At 37.0% G+C, this 20,167-nt stretch overlaps 1 protein-coding gene across 1 annotated transcript; it reads right to left on the bottom strand.

Annotated features, from left to right (window-relative positions):
• Positions 1-255: 255 nt before the first annotated feature.
• On the bottom strand, positions 256-1,346 carry LOC137639779 (protein starmaker-like). Its single transcript, XM_068372024.1, has 2 exons — positions 1,282-1,346; positions 256-1,123 (listed from the first exon to the last, which is right to left on the bottom strand). The coding sequence occupies exons 1-2, from the start codon at positions 1,344-1,346 to the stop codon at positions 256-258; spliced, it is 933 nt and encodes a 310-aa protein (XP_068228125.1).
• Positions 1,347-20,167: the final 18,821 nt, after the last annotated feature.

Here is a 20,167-nt window from a genome sequence, read left to right as displayed (position 1 = left end):
TTGAATCAGTAGAACTTCAAAAGTTCAAATTTGCAGAACAAAAAATCATAAGTTGAATCAGTAGAACTTCAAAAGTTCAAATTTGCAGCAAATGATTCTATGTTGAACAGACCGCGTGGTCTGGCCTGTAATGCGTGTCACTCCAAAGGCATTGTATCGTGATTAGACGGGGGGGGGGGGGGGGGGGGGGGGGGGGCTGCTAAGAGGTCGAAAATCATCCTGGGTTAATTTCAGTTCCGAGAAAAATCTTCATCATTATGGGTCGGGGAACATCTCGATTCTACACAACACTGATCTTAATGAAACCTGGCAATACATCAATCGTATATTTAATGTAACACTTTGAAGGGAACTTTCAAAATGCCTTAGATTCTTAGATGACTTTGAAGTCACGCACAATTTGGGTTTCAGAAGGACCATCACATCACTTCCACAGCGTCTCTTAGGTTTCTTCTTACAATCCTCATGCTTCTCCGAGGTCTTGATGGAATCATCCTCATGCTTCTCCGAGGTCTTGATGGAATCATCCTCATGCTTCTCCAAGGTCTTGATGGAATCATCCTCATGCTTCTCCGAGGTCTTGATGGAATCATCCTCTTGCTTCTCCAAGGTCTTGATAGAATCATCCTCATGCTTCTCCGAGGTCTTGATGGAATCATCCTCATGCTTCTCCGAGGTCTTGATGGAATCATCCTCATGCTTCTCCGAGGTCTTGATGGAATCATCCTCATGCTTCTCCGAGGTCTTGATGGAATCATCCTCATGCTTCTCCAAGGTCTTGATGGAATCATCCTCATGCTTCTCCGAGGTCTTGATGGAATCATCCTCATGCTTCTCCAAAGTCTTGATGGAATCATCCTCATGCTTCTCCGAGGTCTTGATGGAATCATCCTCATGCTTCTCCGAGGTCTTGATGGAATCATCCTCATGCTTCTCCGAGGTCTTGATGGAATCATCCTCATGCTTCTCCAAGGTCTTGATGGAATCATCCTCATGCTTCTCCGAGGTCTTGATGGAATCATCCTCATGCTTCTCCGAGGTCTTGATCGAAGCAATGACGGCCCAGCAGAAAATGTTTATAGAGTGTATTACATCAATGACCTGACCGGGACCTGGGCCTGACCTGCGAAATATGGAGACATGCGACATTAACTTTGTATCCTTCATTTGAAGATGATGTTTTGAATGAATGTGGACTTATTCAAGGGTTTTCTCGGTCACTTTAGCAATAATTATTAGCGCCATAATTGCTTATATGAATGTTGAAATGCTCGAACTTACCTGGGAGTCTCTTTCACGCCGAAATTGAGATGAGTTTCTTGTATTCGGGCGATTAGAATTTCCATTGTTCACCTCAGAAATTACTTGCTCGGGAATGAAAGCGCCTGTTACGATATTGTACTCCTGTATTTCATTGGAACTCGGTTCACCTGTGTTTATTTGGTCATCTCGCCATTCGACTTCGTTATTCAAAGCAACATAGCTAATTCTTCTCCCCATGTTTATGCACTTTTCAAACACTGCACAGAATCGAAAAAAGTCTTTTGAAACTGTCTTTTTGTGAAATGAAGAATTTTTGTGGTAGTCTAATTCACTGCACGCTAAATAACTGATTATTCCTTTCTACGAATTCTTCGGGCATCCTCTCATTCCTGAACGACTGAGGGGACAGAAGTGCACGCACGGGCAGGACGGCAGGATAAGTGCAGCAGAATGGGACGGGCTTCGGGGAATTACTGTCCAAGGTTTGTCTAGTCACGCTCCCCCTACCTTTCATTTTTAGAGACCTTGGTATTAGCAGGGTTAAAAGAATACCGGGTTAGTCCGTCTCTGAGTTACTGCGCACCTTCGTGACGTCATTGGTTAGTAACTGAAGAAGAAGACGAGGAAAACAAGTTTTAGGGTGACTATAGTAGGTATTTCCCCCATAGCACACTTTTTAACCCTGGGTATTAGCGTATCTGTATTTTAAACGAATCGAAACAACCTACCGGGTAAATTGTCTGCTTGGCGGAAACATTTTTTTTTCTTCTTTTTTGTTAGTTCAAATTCAGATTATTTTTTGCAATAGTACACTTGATGACTGTTCTTAACACGAACGTTTTACCTTTATATTGCATTGGGACATTCTCTCTCTCTCTCTCTCTCTCTCACATGTATATATATATATATATATATATATATATATATATATATATATGTATATATATGTGTGTATATATATATATATATATATATATATATATATAGATATAGATATACATCTATATATCTCTATCTATCTATATATATATATATATATATATTATATATATATATATATATAATATATATATATATAATAATAATAATAATAATAATAATAATAATAATAATAATAATAATAATAATCAACATTAATTTTATTCTCCTTTATGGTTAAGTAAAGTATGCTATGTATTCGAACAACATGAATTTCGAAATATTGCTTATTCGAATATCTTGTAATTCGATCAATTGTAAATTCGAACAAATACACATTCGAACAACTGTTTTCGAGAAACTGGGTTTGGAAAAAAGGTTTTCGAACAATTGTACAAACACACACACACACTATATATATATATATATATATATATATATATAGAGAGAGAGAGAGAGAGAGAGAGAGAGAGAGAGAGAGGAGAGAGGAGAGAGAGAGAGAGAGAGAGAGAGAGAGAGAGGGGGATAACAACAACAAATCTAGCCATATATATATATATATATATATATATATATATATATATATATATATATATATATATATATATATATATATATATATATATATATATGATCTTGCACTAAAAGATGGACGTAAGAAAAGTGACATAACTTAACATGTAACTTGTTTCAGTGGTAAATAAGATAATGATTCTTATAAATACAGTGATAGACGTTGCCGTTACTGGAACATAACTGTTAAAAGTAAGGTGTATCCCATCCCCAAGATTTGATCCAAGTGTGTGTAGCATTTATCACCTGCTAGAATGCAATCTCCCAAGACCAAGAAATAATGTATAGACTTGGCACAGGAGATTCGAAACAATCGTGGAAGGATACCATATGGGAGTTTACAAGATGATTCGAGACTTCATTAATGAAAGACCATCACACAGTCCAAGAGGTACAAAGTTTAACTTCAGGTATTTATCGGAGGAAAAGTTAGAGGGAGTAACCTCAAAGACAAAATAAACTCGCAACAGATTTAAGGGGGAAGAAAGTTGTCTCAGTAAATGATTATATTCGAGGAATTGCTCATAACTTATATTTTAGTTATTGTAATAGTCATCATAATGACGATGAACTTGTTGAATGTTAAGAGGGCTTTTTTATATACTACATTTTAAAAATACATGCAGATGTTTTAAGTATTTTTGCGTATTTAATGATAATGAAGTTAATAAACTTGGATTTTTATCTACATTTACATTTCAAATATAAACGTTTAGATATCTTTAGACTATATTTTGATTCAATATTTATGTTTATATATGTAAGTCTCCGTATCAGACAGACGACAAGCAACGTTGTTCAGAGCAAAATCTTATTATCCCATAAATCTCCTCTAGTATGACACTTCTTTAATGACTATTTTTGTCACTTTTGTTATGTCATTCTATTGAAAGGATCATATATATATATATATATATATATATATATATATATATATATATATATATATATATATATATATATATATATATATATATATATATATATATATATATATATATATAATATATATATAATATATATATATATATATATATATATATATATATATATATAATATATATATATATATATATATATATAATATATATATATATATATATATATATATATATATATATATATATATAATATATATATAATATATATATATATATATATTATATATATATATATATATATATATATATATATATATATATATATTAGTTACGTTGCATAATATTACATTCTATAAGTGATATGTGTTAGCTACATGAAAAATTTTTACATTTATTTTTTCCTAAAAAAGATGTTTATTGCTGCATTGCAATGCCAATATTGTTATGTATTCCTTTGTGATTATCTTACTCTTCTTACCTTGCGATGTTTTAAGTTCGTTTAATATTTGCATTTGTCTGTCTTGCATAGCTTATACCTACTCCTCCTCAAAGACATCAAACGGATAAGCATACTATACTATGCTCTTTTTGTGAAACCAGACAAAATATCCCTGCGGGGTTATTGTATATTCTATTATTATCATTATTATCAAGCTGTCTATAAACATTTCAGGTCTTCATGAATGAAGTTAATGATAACATCTTTAATGAGCTAGTCACCCATCAAATATTAACACATCCATAAAGAATGAGTTACCCTTTAAATCTGTTTTCTCTGCACGAAGCCCCGCCCCAATCTGCACTCCTCTTTGGGAAAAAAAATTTCGCCGGGCTGCGAATTTTCCAAAATATTCAGAAATAATATTCTTACGAATATGTGCATATTATACCAAGGTCTATAGATTCTATAGACCTTGTATTATACTAAGTGTAGCGGTACGGTTCAGGTAGGAGGGGGAGGAGTCTGTTCGACGGACAGTAGTCACGCCCCTCGGTGACGCCCGGAAGCGTTCGAATAGACTTATGTCAGTGTGCCGGTTTAGTTAAATTATGTGCTAAACTCGTTCAGGTACTTAATTACGGGACAAAGCACATAAGGAGGTCACTAAGGCACACTGCACTAAATGTGTCCACTTATAAGTCACTTTGGGCAACGAACGCTACACTTAAATGCACATGAACTGCACAATAAATCCATAGAGATTTGGGGACAGTAATGGCGGCTGTATTCGTCGTCTGGTGTTGCTTGAAAAACTTGTAAAAGCACTCTCTTCTTACAAAATACTCGCTGCGCCATGTTGGGGGTGTTCCTGGGAGGTTGGGAAGGAAACACAATCTTGAAGTTAATGTAAGTTCTATTGAGAAGGTGCAATACACTAATCAAATACAACAGGCAGGAAATGACGTCTGCCTTGGGTAACGAACGTTACAAGCACACGTGTACTGATGGCGTCATGACGGTCATGGCGATGCCCCAAGGCTGGGAGGTACATTGTTGCCATGTCTTCGAGGCGTTGCCACACTTAATAATGTAATGAATAACTATGCATAATAACATGGTAATATATTGCATATACACATATGATTATATAAGGGGTATATTTATATACAAGAGACACATGTAGTAAATGACACACATGTAATAAATGAGACATAATACATTACATCAGGTATGAATATATGTTAACGTCAGTTAATGTAACGGTCTCACATTTTATATATCTACATATATATATATATATATATATATATATATATATATATATATATATATATATATATATATATATATATATATATATATATGTGTGTGTGTGTGTGTGTGTGTGTGTGTGTGTAATTATTATTATTATTATTATTATTATTATTATTATTAAGCTATCTATAAACATTTCAGTTTTTTATGAATGCAGTTACTGATCATAACTTTAATGAGGTAGATACCCATCAAATCTTAACATAGCCGTATTAAAAGAGTTACCCTTTAAATCTGTTTTCTCTCGCTGCCTGGCAGTACATCAATCGTATATTTAATGTAACACTTTGAAGGGAACTTTCAAAATGCTTTAGTTCTTGGATGACTTTGAAGTCACGCACAATTTGGGTTTCAGAAGGACCATCACATCACTTCCACAGCGTCTCTTAGGTTTCTTCTTACAATCATCATCATGCTTCTCCGAGGTCTTGATCGAAGCAATGAGGGCTCAGCAGAAAATGTCCGTAGAGTGTAACACATCAATGACCTGACCGGGACCTGGGCCTGACCTGCGAAATATGGAGACACGCCATATTAACTTTGTATCTTTCATTTGAAGATGATGTTTTGAATGAATGTGGACTTATTCAAGGGTTTTCTCGGTCACTTTAGCAATAATCATTAGTGCCATAATTGCTTATATGAATGTTGATATGCTCGAACTTACCTGGGTGTCTCTTTCACGCCGAAATTGAGATGAGTTTCTTGTATTCGGGCGATTAGAATTTCCATTGTTCACCTCAGAAATTACTTGCTCGGGAATGAAAGCGCCTGTTACGATATTGTAGTCCTGTATTTCATTGGAACTTGGTTCACGTGCATTTATTTGGTGACCTTGCCATTCGACTTCGCTATTCAAAGGAACATAGCCAATTCTTCTCCCCATGTTTATGCACTTTCAAACACTGCACAAAATCGGAAAAAAGTTTTTTGAAACTAGGTCTTTTTTTGAAATGAAGAATTTTTGTGGTAGTCTAATTCACTGCACGCTAAATAACTAATTAGTCCTTTCAGCGAATTCTCTCGCAGTCCTGAACTGTTCATCTGAAGCGTGGTGTGCACTTCCGTCGCTTCAGAAGCGACGGAAGTGCACACCACGGCCACACACACACGGTTGCCAGATTATTTCCACTGGAATGCGCCCAAAGCCAAGCAAAATCCTAGGTTGCAATGACCAATCAGAGCTTTCATAACGTACCAAGTTCACGAATATCCACCAATCAGAACCTTCAGACACACGCCCGGGTTACGCAACAGTGAACCGGAATCATGAAGACAACGTCACAGTCGCTACGTCCCGCCCTCGTAGACTGCCATGAATAAAACCTTCCATTTTTCGATGGTATTAGTGGATCTGTGCATGTATTGTAAACGAATTAAAACTACCTACCGGGTAAATTGTCTCCTTGGCGGAAACATGCTCTCTTTTTTTTCTTCTTATTTGTTAGTTCAAATTCAGAATATCTTTTACAATAGTACAGTACTTGGCAACTGTTCTTTAAACGAACGATTTGCTGCATGAGGTCTCTCTCTCTCTCTCTCTCTCTCTCTCTCTCTCTCTCTCTCTCTCTCTCTCTCTCCCCCCTGGAATTCTGTAATTAGTGATCCAACGATATGACAGTTCGTCTTTCTCTGGTTGATCACCAATCCAACTTTACTCTCCTCTATCACTAACCTATGAATTAATAGTTTTTTTTTTTTTACAGGTATCATTTAGAAAGAAAGACATAACAGGAATATTATTTTATATGATGGAGATGGAGTAAGAAATTGTACTTTACAGTTCGTGATAATTCCCCCCCCCCTTTTCCATTGGGGAGTAGTTATCTACTTTTTTTTTAATGTTTATGCGTACGTGTTAGTAGCTACACACTGGTTTGCAAGTATCATAATTTTTCTTTTCTTTAAAGATTACTACTAAGAATCGGTTGTAATTTTTTGAATATCTTTTCAGGAATAAATTAATGTTTTTCTTGAAGTGTTAATTTTTTATGCTGAATGCGTAGATGCCAAACTTTCATTACTCTGTGTATGCATAGAGAATGCTAACATTTAATGATATTATCATGGTTTGGATTTAGAATTAGGGAATTTTGGCTTTATGACCTGGGAACAGGGGCCGGGGAGACCTTTCAGAGCCAAGCACAGTCTTGTATCTCTACTAGCCTCCTGGCTAGTACAGTAGTAACGTGTTCGCCTAGCATTTGCATGGCGGCAGATCGATCCCCGCCCGGGACCGTAACTTTAAGCGGTTTACTTGGGCACCACAGTGCAGGATTAGGCTTGCCCAGCTGACGTTCTGGTGAGCATCTATTCAGATGAAACGTGAATTAAAAGAAAAAATAGTTATAGTAATTTTAAGTAGAAGTTAAAAAGAGGTTGAATGTTTTGTAATATCTGAGGACAAAGTTCAGAAGCGTATTGTAGTTTGTAATGGCAACAATTTTATTTGAATTCAAATTTTTTTATGTTTCTGCGATTATTAATCTCGCTGCATTTTTGTTACTTGAAGCAAGAGGAGTTTCTTCCTCCTTACAGTCTTGCTTAAATTACTGTGATTCGATTTTGATTTTCACTTCTTTTCGTTCTTGGAAAATGTCAATATCTGCCTGAACAGATATTGATACAAAATGTTGAGCAGTTCCCCCACTTTTGTATTTGAGTAACCTGTAACAATATCAATGAATTATGTTACTTACCATTGGTGTAGTGGCATTAGAAAATTCCTGAAACTTTTTTTGGAATGAACTCCTTCCAATAATTTCGGATTAGGTTCCTAAAATAAATTCCAAACGCTTATTGACATTTTGTTAACATTTAATTTGTTTTTTTAACATAAGCAGTACAATGAATAACAGTGCGATGGAAGAACTATGATAATTTAAGAAACTATTTTGACATTTCTTATCAAGTATAATTGGATATTCTTTATATGAAATACTCAAAACACAGATACAGTCACCTCCATTAATGCTATCATTTGCATAACTGTTATCAAAACCCAAAAAAAGACAAATTATTAGTTGAATTAGTAGAACTTGAAAAGTTCAAATTTGCAGAAAAAAAAGCATATCATAAGTTTAATCAGTAGAACTTCAAAAGTTCAAATTTGCCAAAAAAAAAAAATCATAAGTTGAATCAGTAGAACTTCAAAAGTTCAAATTAGCAGAAAAAAAAATCATAAGTTGAATCAGTAGAACTTCAAAAGTTCAAATTTGCAGAAAAAAAGCATATCATAAGTTGAATCAGTAGAACTTCAAAAGTTCAAATTTGCAGAAAAAAAAGCAAATCATAAGTTGAATCAGTAGAACTTCAAAAGTTCAAATTAGCAAAAAAAAAAAAAAACATAAGTTGAATCAGTAGAACTTCAAAAGTTCAAATTTGCAGAAAAAAAAGCATATCATAAGTTGAATCAGTAGAACTTCAAAAGTTCAAATTTGCAGAAAAAAAAGCATATCATAAGTTGAATCAGTAGAACTTCAAAAGTTCAAATTTGCAGAAAAAACAAATCATAAGTTGAATCAGTAGAACTTCAAAAGTTCAAATTTGCAGCAAATGATTTTAAGTTCAACAGACCGCGTGGTCTGGCCTGTAGTGCGTGTCACTCCAAAGGCATTGTATCGTGATTAGACCGGGGGGGGGGGGGGGGGCGCTGCTGAGAGGTCGAAAATCATCCTGGGTTAATTTCAGTTCCGAGAAAAATCTTCATCATTATGGGTCGGGGAATATCTCGATTCTACACAACACTGATCTTGATGAAACCTGGCAATACATCAATCGTATATTTAATGTAACACTTTGAAGGGAACTTTCAAAATGCTTTAGATCTTTGATGACTTTGAAGTCACGCACAATTTGGGTTTCAGAAGGACCATCACATCACTTCCACAGCGTCTCTTAGGGTTTCTTCTTACAATCATCCTCATGCTTCTCCGAGGTCTTGATCGAAGCAGTGACGGCCCAGCAAAAAATGTTTATAGAGTGTATTACATCAATGACCTGACCGGGACCTGGGCCTGACCTGCGAAATATGGAGACATGCGACATTAACTTTGTATCCTTCATTTGAAGATGATGATTTGAATGAATGTGGACTTAGTCAAGGGTTTTCTCTGTCACTTTAATAATAATTATTAGCGCCATAATTGCTTTTATGAATGTTGATATGCTCGAACTTACCTGGGAGTCTCTTTCACGCCGAAATTGAGATGAGTTTCTTGTATTCGGCCGATTAATTTCCATTGTTCACCACAGAAATTACTTGCTCGGGAATGGAAGCGCCTGTTACCATATTGTAGTCCTGTATTTCATTGGAACTTGGTTCACCTGTATTTATTTGGTCTCTCGCCATTCGACCTCGTTATTCAAAGCAACATAGCTAATTCTTCTCCCCGTGATTATGCACTTTTCAAACACTGCACAGAATCGAAAAAAGTCTTTTGAAACTGTCTTTTTGTGAAATGAAGAATTTTTGTGGTAGTCTAATTCAATGCACGCTAAATAACTGATTATTCCTTTCTACGAATTCTTCGGGCATCCTCTCATTCCTGAACGATTGAGGGGACTGGAGTACACGCACGGGCAGGATGGCAGGATAAGTGCACCAGAATGGCACGGGCTTCGGGGAATTACTGTCCAAGGTTTGTCTAGTCACGCTCCCCCTACCTTTCCTTTTTAGAGACCTTGGTATTAGCAGGGTTAAGAGAATACCGGGTTAGTCCGTCTCTGAGTTACTGCGCACCTTCGTGTCCTCATTGGTTAGTGACTGAAGAAGAAAACGAGGAAAACAAGTTTTAGGGTCACTATATTAGGTATTTCCCCCATAGCACACTTTCCTTTCTTTCGTGACCGAGGAAGATGACATTTCCCTTAATCTTCAGTACTTTATTATTTGAAGATTTGAAAGTCCATATGCCCTTTTAAATGCCCACCTGCATTGTTAATCCGTGTCAGGTGTCTCTCTCATATATATATATATATATATATATATATATATATATATATATATATGTATATATTTATATATATTTATATGTGTGTATAAGTGTGTATATATATGTATATATATGTGTGTGTATATATGTACATAAATATATATATATATATATATATATATATATATATATATATATATATTCCTGTGTATATATGTATGTATATATGTATATGTGTATATATGTATATATATGTATATGTATATATATACATATGTATATATGTGTATATATATAAATATATATATGTATATCAATGTATATATGCATATATGTGTATATATATATATATATATATATATATATATATATATATATATATATATATATATGCCTTTATGTATGTATATATATGCATATATGTGTATGATATATATATATATATATATATATATATATATATATATATATATATATATATATATATACTGTATATATATATATGCATATATGTATGCATATATATATGTATATGGATGTGTGTATATATGTATATATATGCATATGTATATGCATATATACAATATATATATATACATATATATAAACAAATATACATACATACATATATATATATATATATATATATATATATACACACAAATATATATATGTATATACATATATATATATATATATATATATATATATATATATATATATAAAAATATATATATGTGTATGTATATGTATACTTATATTTATATATATATATATAAATATATAAATATATATATATATATATATATATATATATATATATATATATATATATATATATATATCATTAATATTTTTACACCCACGGGATGCAAAGGGCCTCAACGAATTCTTGCCAAATGTCTCTTTCCTGTGCCATCTCTGACCTCAACCCAATTCTCAGATGCAACTTCATTGCACATTGTCATCAGCCACGTTTCTCTTGGTCTACCACCTCCCCTCCTGCACAGGTATATCCTGGACTAACTCATCTCCCCATCTCTGTCTTGATAATCTAACTCTATCATTCAAATTAGGCGCCCAACCCACATCACGGATTGCCCCATTTGTTATGTGCTGCTGCAATTTGATTAGAAATTCTTAATGATTTATACATGAAGTCAAGAAAATTATCCTTCAGTTGTTACAGTGCTGTATCACGAATGGCGCTCATGAGTGATCCTTTGCTGGTAATGATGATTCAAAATATTGCTCTTTCTCTGATCACCAATCCGACTTGACTCCCCTCTTTTACTAACCTTTCAATTAATTATGTTTTTCAGAAGGATAATTCAAGAAGAAAGACATCACAGCAACATTATTTTATGTAATGGAAACGAAGTAAGAACTTGTGCTTAACAGTCCGTGATAATTAACCCCCCCCCCACCCCACCCCCTCCCCCTGCCCTCTGGGGAGCCTTAATCTACTTTTCTTGCTTTGAATATTTATGCGCGAGTGATAGTAGCCACATACTGGTTTGCACGTAGCATATTTTTTTTTATTTAAAGATTATTGCCAAGAAACGATAATAACTTTTTAAATATTTTTTCGGGAAAAAATTAAGGGTTTTCATGAAGTGTTTATCTTTTATCTTAACAGTGTAGATGCCAAACTGTCATTTCTCTAGATATGCATATGCTAACATTTAATCATATTGTTATGGTTAGGCTTTAGAATTAGGGAATTTTGGCTTAATGATCTGGGAACAGGGGCAGGGGAGACTATTCAGAGCCAAGGACAGTCCTGTATTTGTACTATCCTGGTGACTATTACAGTGGTAACATGTCCGCCTAGCGTTCGCATGGCAGCAGATCGATTCCCGCATGGGACCGTGAGTTTAAGCTGTTTACTTGGGAGGCCATTACTGTGGTTGGGCACCACACTGGGGATTAGGCTTGCCCGGCTGACGTTCTGGTGAGCATCTATTCAGATGAAACGCGAATTAGAAAAACAGTAATAGTAATTTCAAGTAGAAGTTAAAAAGAGGTTGAATGTTTTGTAATATCTGAGGACAAAATTGAGTGGCGTATTATAGTTTGTAATGGCAACACTCATTTGAATTTGCATTTCTGTTACTTGAAGCAAGGGGAGTTTCTTCCACCTTACAGTCTTGCTTAAATTACTGTGATTCGATTTCAATTGTTACTACTTTTCGTTCCTGGATACAAAATGTTGAGCAGTTCCCCCACTTATGTATTTGAGTAACCTGTAACAATATCAATGAATTATATTACTTACCGTTGGTGTAGTGGCATTAGAAAATTCCAGAAACTTTTTTTGGAATCAACTCCTTCCAATAATTTCGAATTAGGTTCCTAAAATAAACTCCAAACGCTTATTGACATTTGGTTAACATTTAATTTGTATTGTAAACAGTACAATGCACAACAGTGCGATGGAAGAACTATGATAATTTAAGAAACTATTTTGACATTTCTTATCAAGTATAATTGGATATTCTTTATATGAAATACTCAAAACACAGATACAGTCACCTCCATTAATGCTATCATTTGCATAACTGTTATCAAAACCCCAAAAAGACAAATTATTAGTTGAATCAGTAGAACTTGAAAAGTTCAAATTTGCAGAAAAAAAAAATCATTAGTTGAATCAGTAGAACTTCAAAAGTTCAAATTTGCAGAAAAAAAAACAAATCATAAGTTGAATCAGTAGAACTTCAAAAGTTCAAATTTGCAGCAAATGATTTTATGTTGAACAGACCGCGTGGTCTGGCCTGTAGTGCGTGTCACTCCAAAGGCATTGTATCGTGATTAGACCGGGGGGGGGGGGGTGTCTGCTAAGAGGTCGAAAATCATCCTGGGTTAATTTCAGTTCCGGGAAAAATCTTCATCATTATGGGTCGGGGAATATCTCGATTCTACACAACACTGATCTTGATGAAACCTGGCAATACATCAATCGTATATTTAATGTAACACTTTGAAGGGAACTTTCAAAATGCTTTAGATCTTTGATGACTTTGAAGTCACGCACAATTTGGGTTTCAGAAGGACCATCACATCACTTCCACAGCGTCTCTTAGGTTTCTTCTTACAATCATCCTCATGCTTCTCCGAGGTCTTGATCGAAGCAGTGACGGCCCAGCAACAAATGTTTATAGAGTGTATTACATCAATGACCTGACCGGGACCTGGGCCTGACCTGCGAAATATGGAGACATGCGACATTAACTTTGTATCCTTCATTTGAAGATGATGATTTGAATGAATGTGGACTTAGTCAAGGGTTTTCTCTGTCACTTTAATAATAATTATTAGCGCCATAATTGCTTTTATGAATGTTGATATGCTCGAACTTACCTGGGAGTCTCTTTCACGCCGAAATTGAGATGAGTTTCTTGTATTCGGGCGATTAGAATTTCCATTGTTCACCTCAGAAATTACTTGCTCGGGAATGGAAGCGCCTGTTACGATATTGTAGTCCTGTATTTCATTGGAATTTGGTTCACCTGTGTTTATTTGGTCATCTCGCCATTCGACTTCGCCATCTCGCCATTCGACTTCGCTACTCAAAGGAACATAGCCAATCCTTCTCCCCATGTTTATGCTCTTTCAAACACTGCACAAAAGCGAAAAAAGTCTTTTGAAACACCGTGTTTTTGTGAAATGAAGAATTTTTGTGGTAGTCTAATTCACTGCACGCTAAATAACTAATTACTCCTTTCACCGAATCTTTGGGGGTAGCCTATCAGTCCTGAACAACTGAAAGGACTAAAGTGCACCCCAGGGTCACACTCACAACAGTGCCAGAATGGCAGCGCTACGTCCGGCCGCTGCCAGGCACATCGAGTAGACTGCCATGAAAAAAACCTTCCATTTTCCGATGGTATTAGTGGATCTGTGCATGTATTGTGAATTGAAACAATCTACCGGGTAAATTATCTGCTTGGCGGAAACATGCTCTCTTTTTTTTTTTCTTTTTTGTTAGTTCAAATTCAGAATATCTTTTGCAATAGTACAGTACTTGGCAACTGTTCTTTAAACGAACGTTTTGCTGCATGAGTAGTCAGTCTCAGGGCTGTTGTTGTTTAATACCCCAACAACAACAACAGCCCTGAGACTGACTCGACTCGTCTTCGTCACTCCGACTCACTCGGCCACTCTCTGCAACCGGCACACTCACTTGGCGCCTGCCCGCCATGGGAAAACATATCTTACTTGCAGGTACTCCATCATCTCCCCCCCCCCCCCCCCGAGATTAATACATGGGTATACATGGAGAGGCAATGATAAAAAATAATGCATGGATAAACATGGATTAAATTGGGTTCATGTGCGAGAATAGAAAGACAGGTACATAGCTGTCATTAATGCAAACACAATGTGCAGGTAATACATGTTCATAGGATAATATGAAAAGCAAAGGCAATAAAAAAAAATATGCAGGTGCGAGAATAGAAAGACAGGTACATAGCTGTCAGTAATGCAAACACAATGTGCAGGTAATACATGTTCGTAGGATAATATGAAAAGCAAAGGCAATAAAAAAAAATATGCAGGTGCGAGAATAGAAAGACAGGTACATAGCTGTTAGTAATGCAACCACAATATGCAGGTAATACATGTTCATAGAATAATATGAAAAGCAAAGGCAATAAAAAAAAATATATGCAGGTGCCGCTGTAATGTACGATGATCACATGTAGTCATCCATCCACGCAGGCCTTCTTGTGCGCCGTGATGGGCGTGGCTCCCGTACTGCATGTGGGCTGGGCGTAGGGTGACTGCCGGGTGGCTGCTCGGGCGTGGGCGTGGCTGGATGCGTAGCTGGGGCCCCGATGATGTGAGACGCAGGTGCTTCCTGTTACGAAGGGAGAGGCGCCCGCTGCCATCTAGTTTGACTAGGTATTGACGGTATGGGAGCGTTTCCGTCACGGTACCGGTGCGGTCCCACAGCTTGGTGGCCTGATTTTGCACTCGCACTTGGGATCCCGGGTTGATGGCTGGGAGCTTTCTGGATGGTCCGGTCCCGGTGAGGGCAGCACCACTGTCAGCCATCTGACGTTCTCTTTGCCGTAAGGTTGCCCCCCAGTGTTTGTCTACCGTGAGGTGCCAGCGGGCCGTAGGTACGCCATCTCGGAGCTGCCTGCCCGCTGCCATCTGGGCGGGTGACTTGTTTATTCCGCGGAGGGGGGTGTTGAGGTACTGCAGGATAGCCATAGAGGACTTGTCCGTGTCGAGGGTGCCGCTGCTGCCCGTGTTCGCCATTATTATCCGCTTCCCGATCTTGACTGCGGCCTCTGCCCTGCCATTGGACTGCGGGTACTGGGCGGATGATAGACGCACAGACACGCCCCATAACCTGAAAAATTCCCCCATTTCCTCGCTTGCCAGATTGGTGCCACCGTCCGTGGAGATTTGCTCCGGGGCCCCCCATCTGGCGAAGTAGCGACGTAGCTGAGTCTTGATGTGGGAGGAGGAGGTTCCGTGGGGGAAGTGGGCCAGCTCCAGCCACCCTGTGAGCCTGTCTGCGTAGCCCATATAGTCCATGAGCCTGGGGGGTTGGTCGGTACCATTTTGGGGCAGGAAATCTCATAGTGATTAACTGAAAGACCAATGTCTATAGTCTTCAAAAATGTATGATAGCATTCTATATCTCTTTGCCTTCCTTGTGTTATCAACCGTTTTTTATGTATGACATGTGATTTTTTCCGGCGTGACTTACAGGAGATTTTTGTCTCCTGCGAGCTAGTCCATTAATATTATTAGGACTTATTATATACCAAAATAAAGGCCAAGAAAAGGGCTTCAAAACAAGCTATCACATATTTTAATATTTTGTACACAGTGTTAGTTAGGAGCATATTTATGTTGAAATTACTGATATTTTTTCAATATAACGTAATTTTTCCGTATAGAAATAATATCATGTCTGGTATTTGTAATTCAACTTAACATTCATATTCTGTGTTTCAAGAGCTTTCTTTTGATACCAATATGTGATCCATAGCTATTATATTAAGAAAGTTATTGGATGTTAAAATAACAACTATCACGCTCCTGAATCATTCATTTACTGTATATAACAGTAATAAAAAATATCGCATTCAGTTTCTCTTCTTTTAGATTACTTGTGCTGAGGGCAGATGCAGCTGATAGTCCTGGAGAACAGTAGGTCTACTATGTCAAGATGGACTCTACGAAAGGAAAATGCATTATCCACATTAAAATTTATGATAATGACCCAACAACACTGGTAACACCTAAGGACTATGACTCATGGTTGGTGCTTCTTGATGCAGCCCGAGTGAGGAATGATAAACTAATTCTCCAAATTGCAGAAAGTCTACATGAGCAAGACATTTGTTACCACAGACAATGTAGAAGCCGATTTACACTAAAAAGACATATGAATAACTTTAAAAGAAAATCAGCTGAAAATTCAGAGGACGATCCCGGCAGCAGTGGAGCAGCAAAGAGACATAAGAGAACACCATCTACATCCCGAGTATACCAGCCTGAGTGTATATTTTGTGGAAAAGATAAGTGTTTGAAAGGAACATCCACTCGTGAACATCTTATCCTGGCTAGGCAGTTAAGGGTTGATGAGAGGCTTCGACAGTGTGCAAGGGGAAAACAAGATGACAAGATATTAGCAGCAACAAGTTGGGACATTGTTGCTGCAAAGGCTCATTAGCACAACTCTTGCTACAGAAATTATACCCAAAAAACAAAAAAGTCTCAAGAATCTAGAACAAGCAAGAATGAGAATGAATATGAAATAGCTTACAACGAGGTTGAATCTGAGGCTTATGATGACCTTTTTACATTTATAAGAAATGAAATGTTGCCCAATAAGCTAATTGTTCCTGTAGCCACACTTGCAGCTAGAATGGAGAACTTCATGCATTCCAGAGGTTACAGAATAAATGAATCCACCAAGAAACACATCAAACGGAGACTGGACTCAGAAGTTGGAGGCATTATTCACATTTATAAGGATGAAGCAGGAAAGTTGTTAGCAATTCCAGACAGCATTACAATGCAAGACATGGTCCTTGAAAACAAAAATCTTCGAAATGAATTGAAAACTCTGAGATCAAAATCTAGTAACATAAAGTGCATCATTCACCAGGCATCATCTTATGTTCGGACATCAATACAGGAAAGATGTTTGCCATCTCCGTGGCCCTACCATCCATCTGATCTTAGAAACGAGTCCGTGAATTTGCCATGGCTGCTTCAGCAGTTATTGACTGGTATTCTGACTGGAGAACCTGAAAAAGAAAACCATCTCAAAGAGTGAAACTTCTAATACAGTCTCTTGGTCAGGATCTAATATATGCCACAACACGAGGAAAGCAGAAACCTCCAAAACATTTGTTGCTTCCATATGCTGTCAAAACATTAACAGGCAATACTGAAATGATTCGGATGCTAAACAGAACTTAAAAAGTTCAAAGTTGGAGCAAATGCTTTTTTGCTGACCAGGCGGACATAGTCTTTTTATAGTTTATTTATGACATATTTGTTTTTGATGTTGTTGATAGTTTATTATATGACATGTCTGTTTTGACGTTGTTTCATATTTTAGAATGATTTATTGTTAATTTGTTCTCTTCATTTATTTATCTCCTTATTTCCTTTCCTCACTGGGCTATTTTTCCCTGTTGGAGCCCCTGGGCTTATAGCATCTTGCTTTTCCAACTAGGGTTGTAGCTTGGATAGTAATACTAATAATAATAACATGGGATCTCTTACTCACAGCTTGAAGAAAATGACACAGCACTTTGTCTGCAAAAATTAGCTGCAACACAGAACCAAACGGTGGTCTTACCTACTCCTCTGCAGCCATATATTTAAAAAAATTTAGCATGGAATAACATCGACAGACTCAAATAAACTTTGACAGGTTAGAGAACTTCTCATCGTGTTAATGACATTGCTGTGCAACGCAAAATAATTGGGCCTCTTCTCCCAAAGCCTGCTCTTCCAGTTATTGATAAGCAAAAACAAAAGATTATTTCTACACAGCACACAGAACTGGAAACCTACATTGCTGGAAAGAGAGTAGGTCCACAACCTTTGCCACCAAGAATGAGTAATAAAGATGCTGATGAAGCTGCGGAATCTGCTCGGAATAATAGTTTAAACTGGATCATTCTCAGACAATCAAATATGGAAAATAAGAACATGCCAAGTTGGACAGGATTTAACATAAACATGAGAAAGGATATCTCCATCAAAGAAGACATCCTTTGCTACCTTCCCACTATAAATGCCCCTGCAACCGAGCTTTTGAAATCCTGAATCAGTCCGAGGCTATCCGAACAGAGTTGCAACTACCAGTTATTGTCATTGTCGTAGATCAAGCCATTTTTGCAAAATTATCAGAGATTGCTTGGGGACACTGAGTTAAATATGCCAATGTCATAATTAGGTTGGGAGCATTTCATACCATCTGCAATGCTCTGGCTGTCCTAGGCAAGAGGTTTATGGATGCTGGCTTACGTGACTTATGTATAGAATCGGGTGTTGTTTCAGAAGGTTCAATTAATGGTGTTCTTGAAGGTAAAATGTACAACCGAGCTGTCAGAGTTCATAAACTTGTGTATGAAGCTCTCATGAGATTGATCTGGGAACAGTTTATGTCACAATTGGATGAAGATGAACATGTGCACCTGGGAGTTCAAAATACCTTATCCCAGTTAACTAACAAAGACCTAAACCAGAACGATATTGGCAACTTATTAGTGACTCAAGACTTTAAAGACCTCAAAATAGTGTGGTCACAGTTTCTTAACCATCTCCGCAAGTCGAATGGTGATCTGTCTGCATTTTGGATGTCCTACATTGACATGGTTGAGGACATTATTCTTGCCTTGCTACGTGCATCCCGTGAAGGCAACTGGGAGCTCCATCTGCATGCCATCAGATCACTGATTCCCTGGTCATTTGCATATGACAGAACCAACTATGCCAGATACCTCCCTGTGTATTATGCCCAGATGTCAGCCCTAAGTGAGACACATCCAGAAGTGTATGAAGCTTTCAGGGATGGTTGCTTTTCTGTCCAGATGTCAAGCACTAATCCTTTTGGCCGTCTTCCAGTAGATGAGGCACTCGAAGTTACAGTGAACAGAGACACTCAAACACCAGGAGGCACAACCAGATTTAGTCTGAAGTCAGGGGCAGTCAAACGCTATTACCTAACTTCTGAGCACAGAAGTGCATTCTTAGGTCAGTTAAGAGACATGGTTCACGAGAATAAATCAGATGCAGTTCATTATGATCTCCAGCACTCAAGATCTGAGAAAGATGAGGAAGCAATTTTGGCAATAGTTAGTGCAAATTGAAAGCTGGGTAAACCCATTTTCCAGTCAACAGGACATGATGAGCATCTTAACAGCAAAGACTGCCACTCCAGAAGTTGCTTCAGATTTACTTAATACTGTAGATGTTGGAGAGAAGCGTTACACCAAGTTTAAGCAAGAAAGACTAGATTTTGATCCCCCTGTTACACATTTTTTTGATACTGTCAAGATCAATAAACTGAAAACCTTTAGCCACGTGTGCAGGAAGAAAGAAGTGAAGACTCATACTGGAAGAACAGTGATATTGAAGGCAGACAGGTCCTTGTTTGGGAGAATCATTGTAATTGCCCAAAGTCGAAATCTTCAAATATGACAGATATATTGTCCTATCCTCTTGGACCAATGCCATGGGCATTAGCAACCCCTGAGGGTTTGCCAAGAAAGACAAACAAGGCAATCCTCGCTAAGGCATTGTACAAGGATGTCACACCAGAGGAGGAAATGCCCTTAAATTCGGCTTCTTTA

This window comes from Palaemon carinicauda, chromosome 4, assembly GCF_036898095.1.
Source record: "Palaemon carinicauda isolate YSFRI2023 chromosome 4, ASM3689809v2, whole genome shotgun sequence".
NCBI classification, from domain to species: Eukaryota; Metazoa; Arthropoda; class Malacostraca; order Decapoda; family Palaemonidae; genus Palaemon; species Palaemon carinicauda.
The sequence above is the reverse complement of the archived record's forward strand: the minus strand, read 5'-3'. Positions and strand labels throughout refer to the sequence as shown.

What these genes read in the sequence shown, in the direction of transcription:
- LOC137639779 (XM_068372024.1), bottom strand. Translation starts at nt 1,346, where the DNA reads ATGGAAATTCTAATCGCCCGAATACAAGAAACTCATCTCAATTTCGGC. An exon ending in GGCGTGAAAGAGACTCCCAG is followed by an intron (nt 1,124 to 1,281) that starts GTAAGTTCGAGC and finishes CATATTTCGCAG; the next exon opens with GTCAGGCCCAGGTCCCGGTC.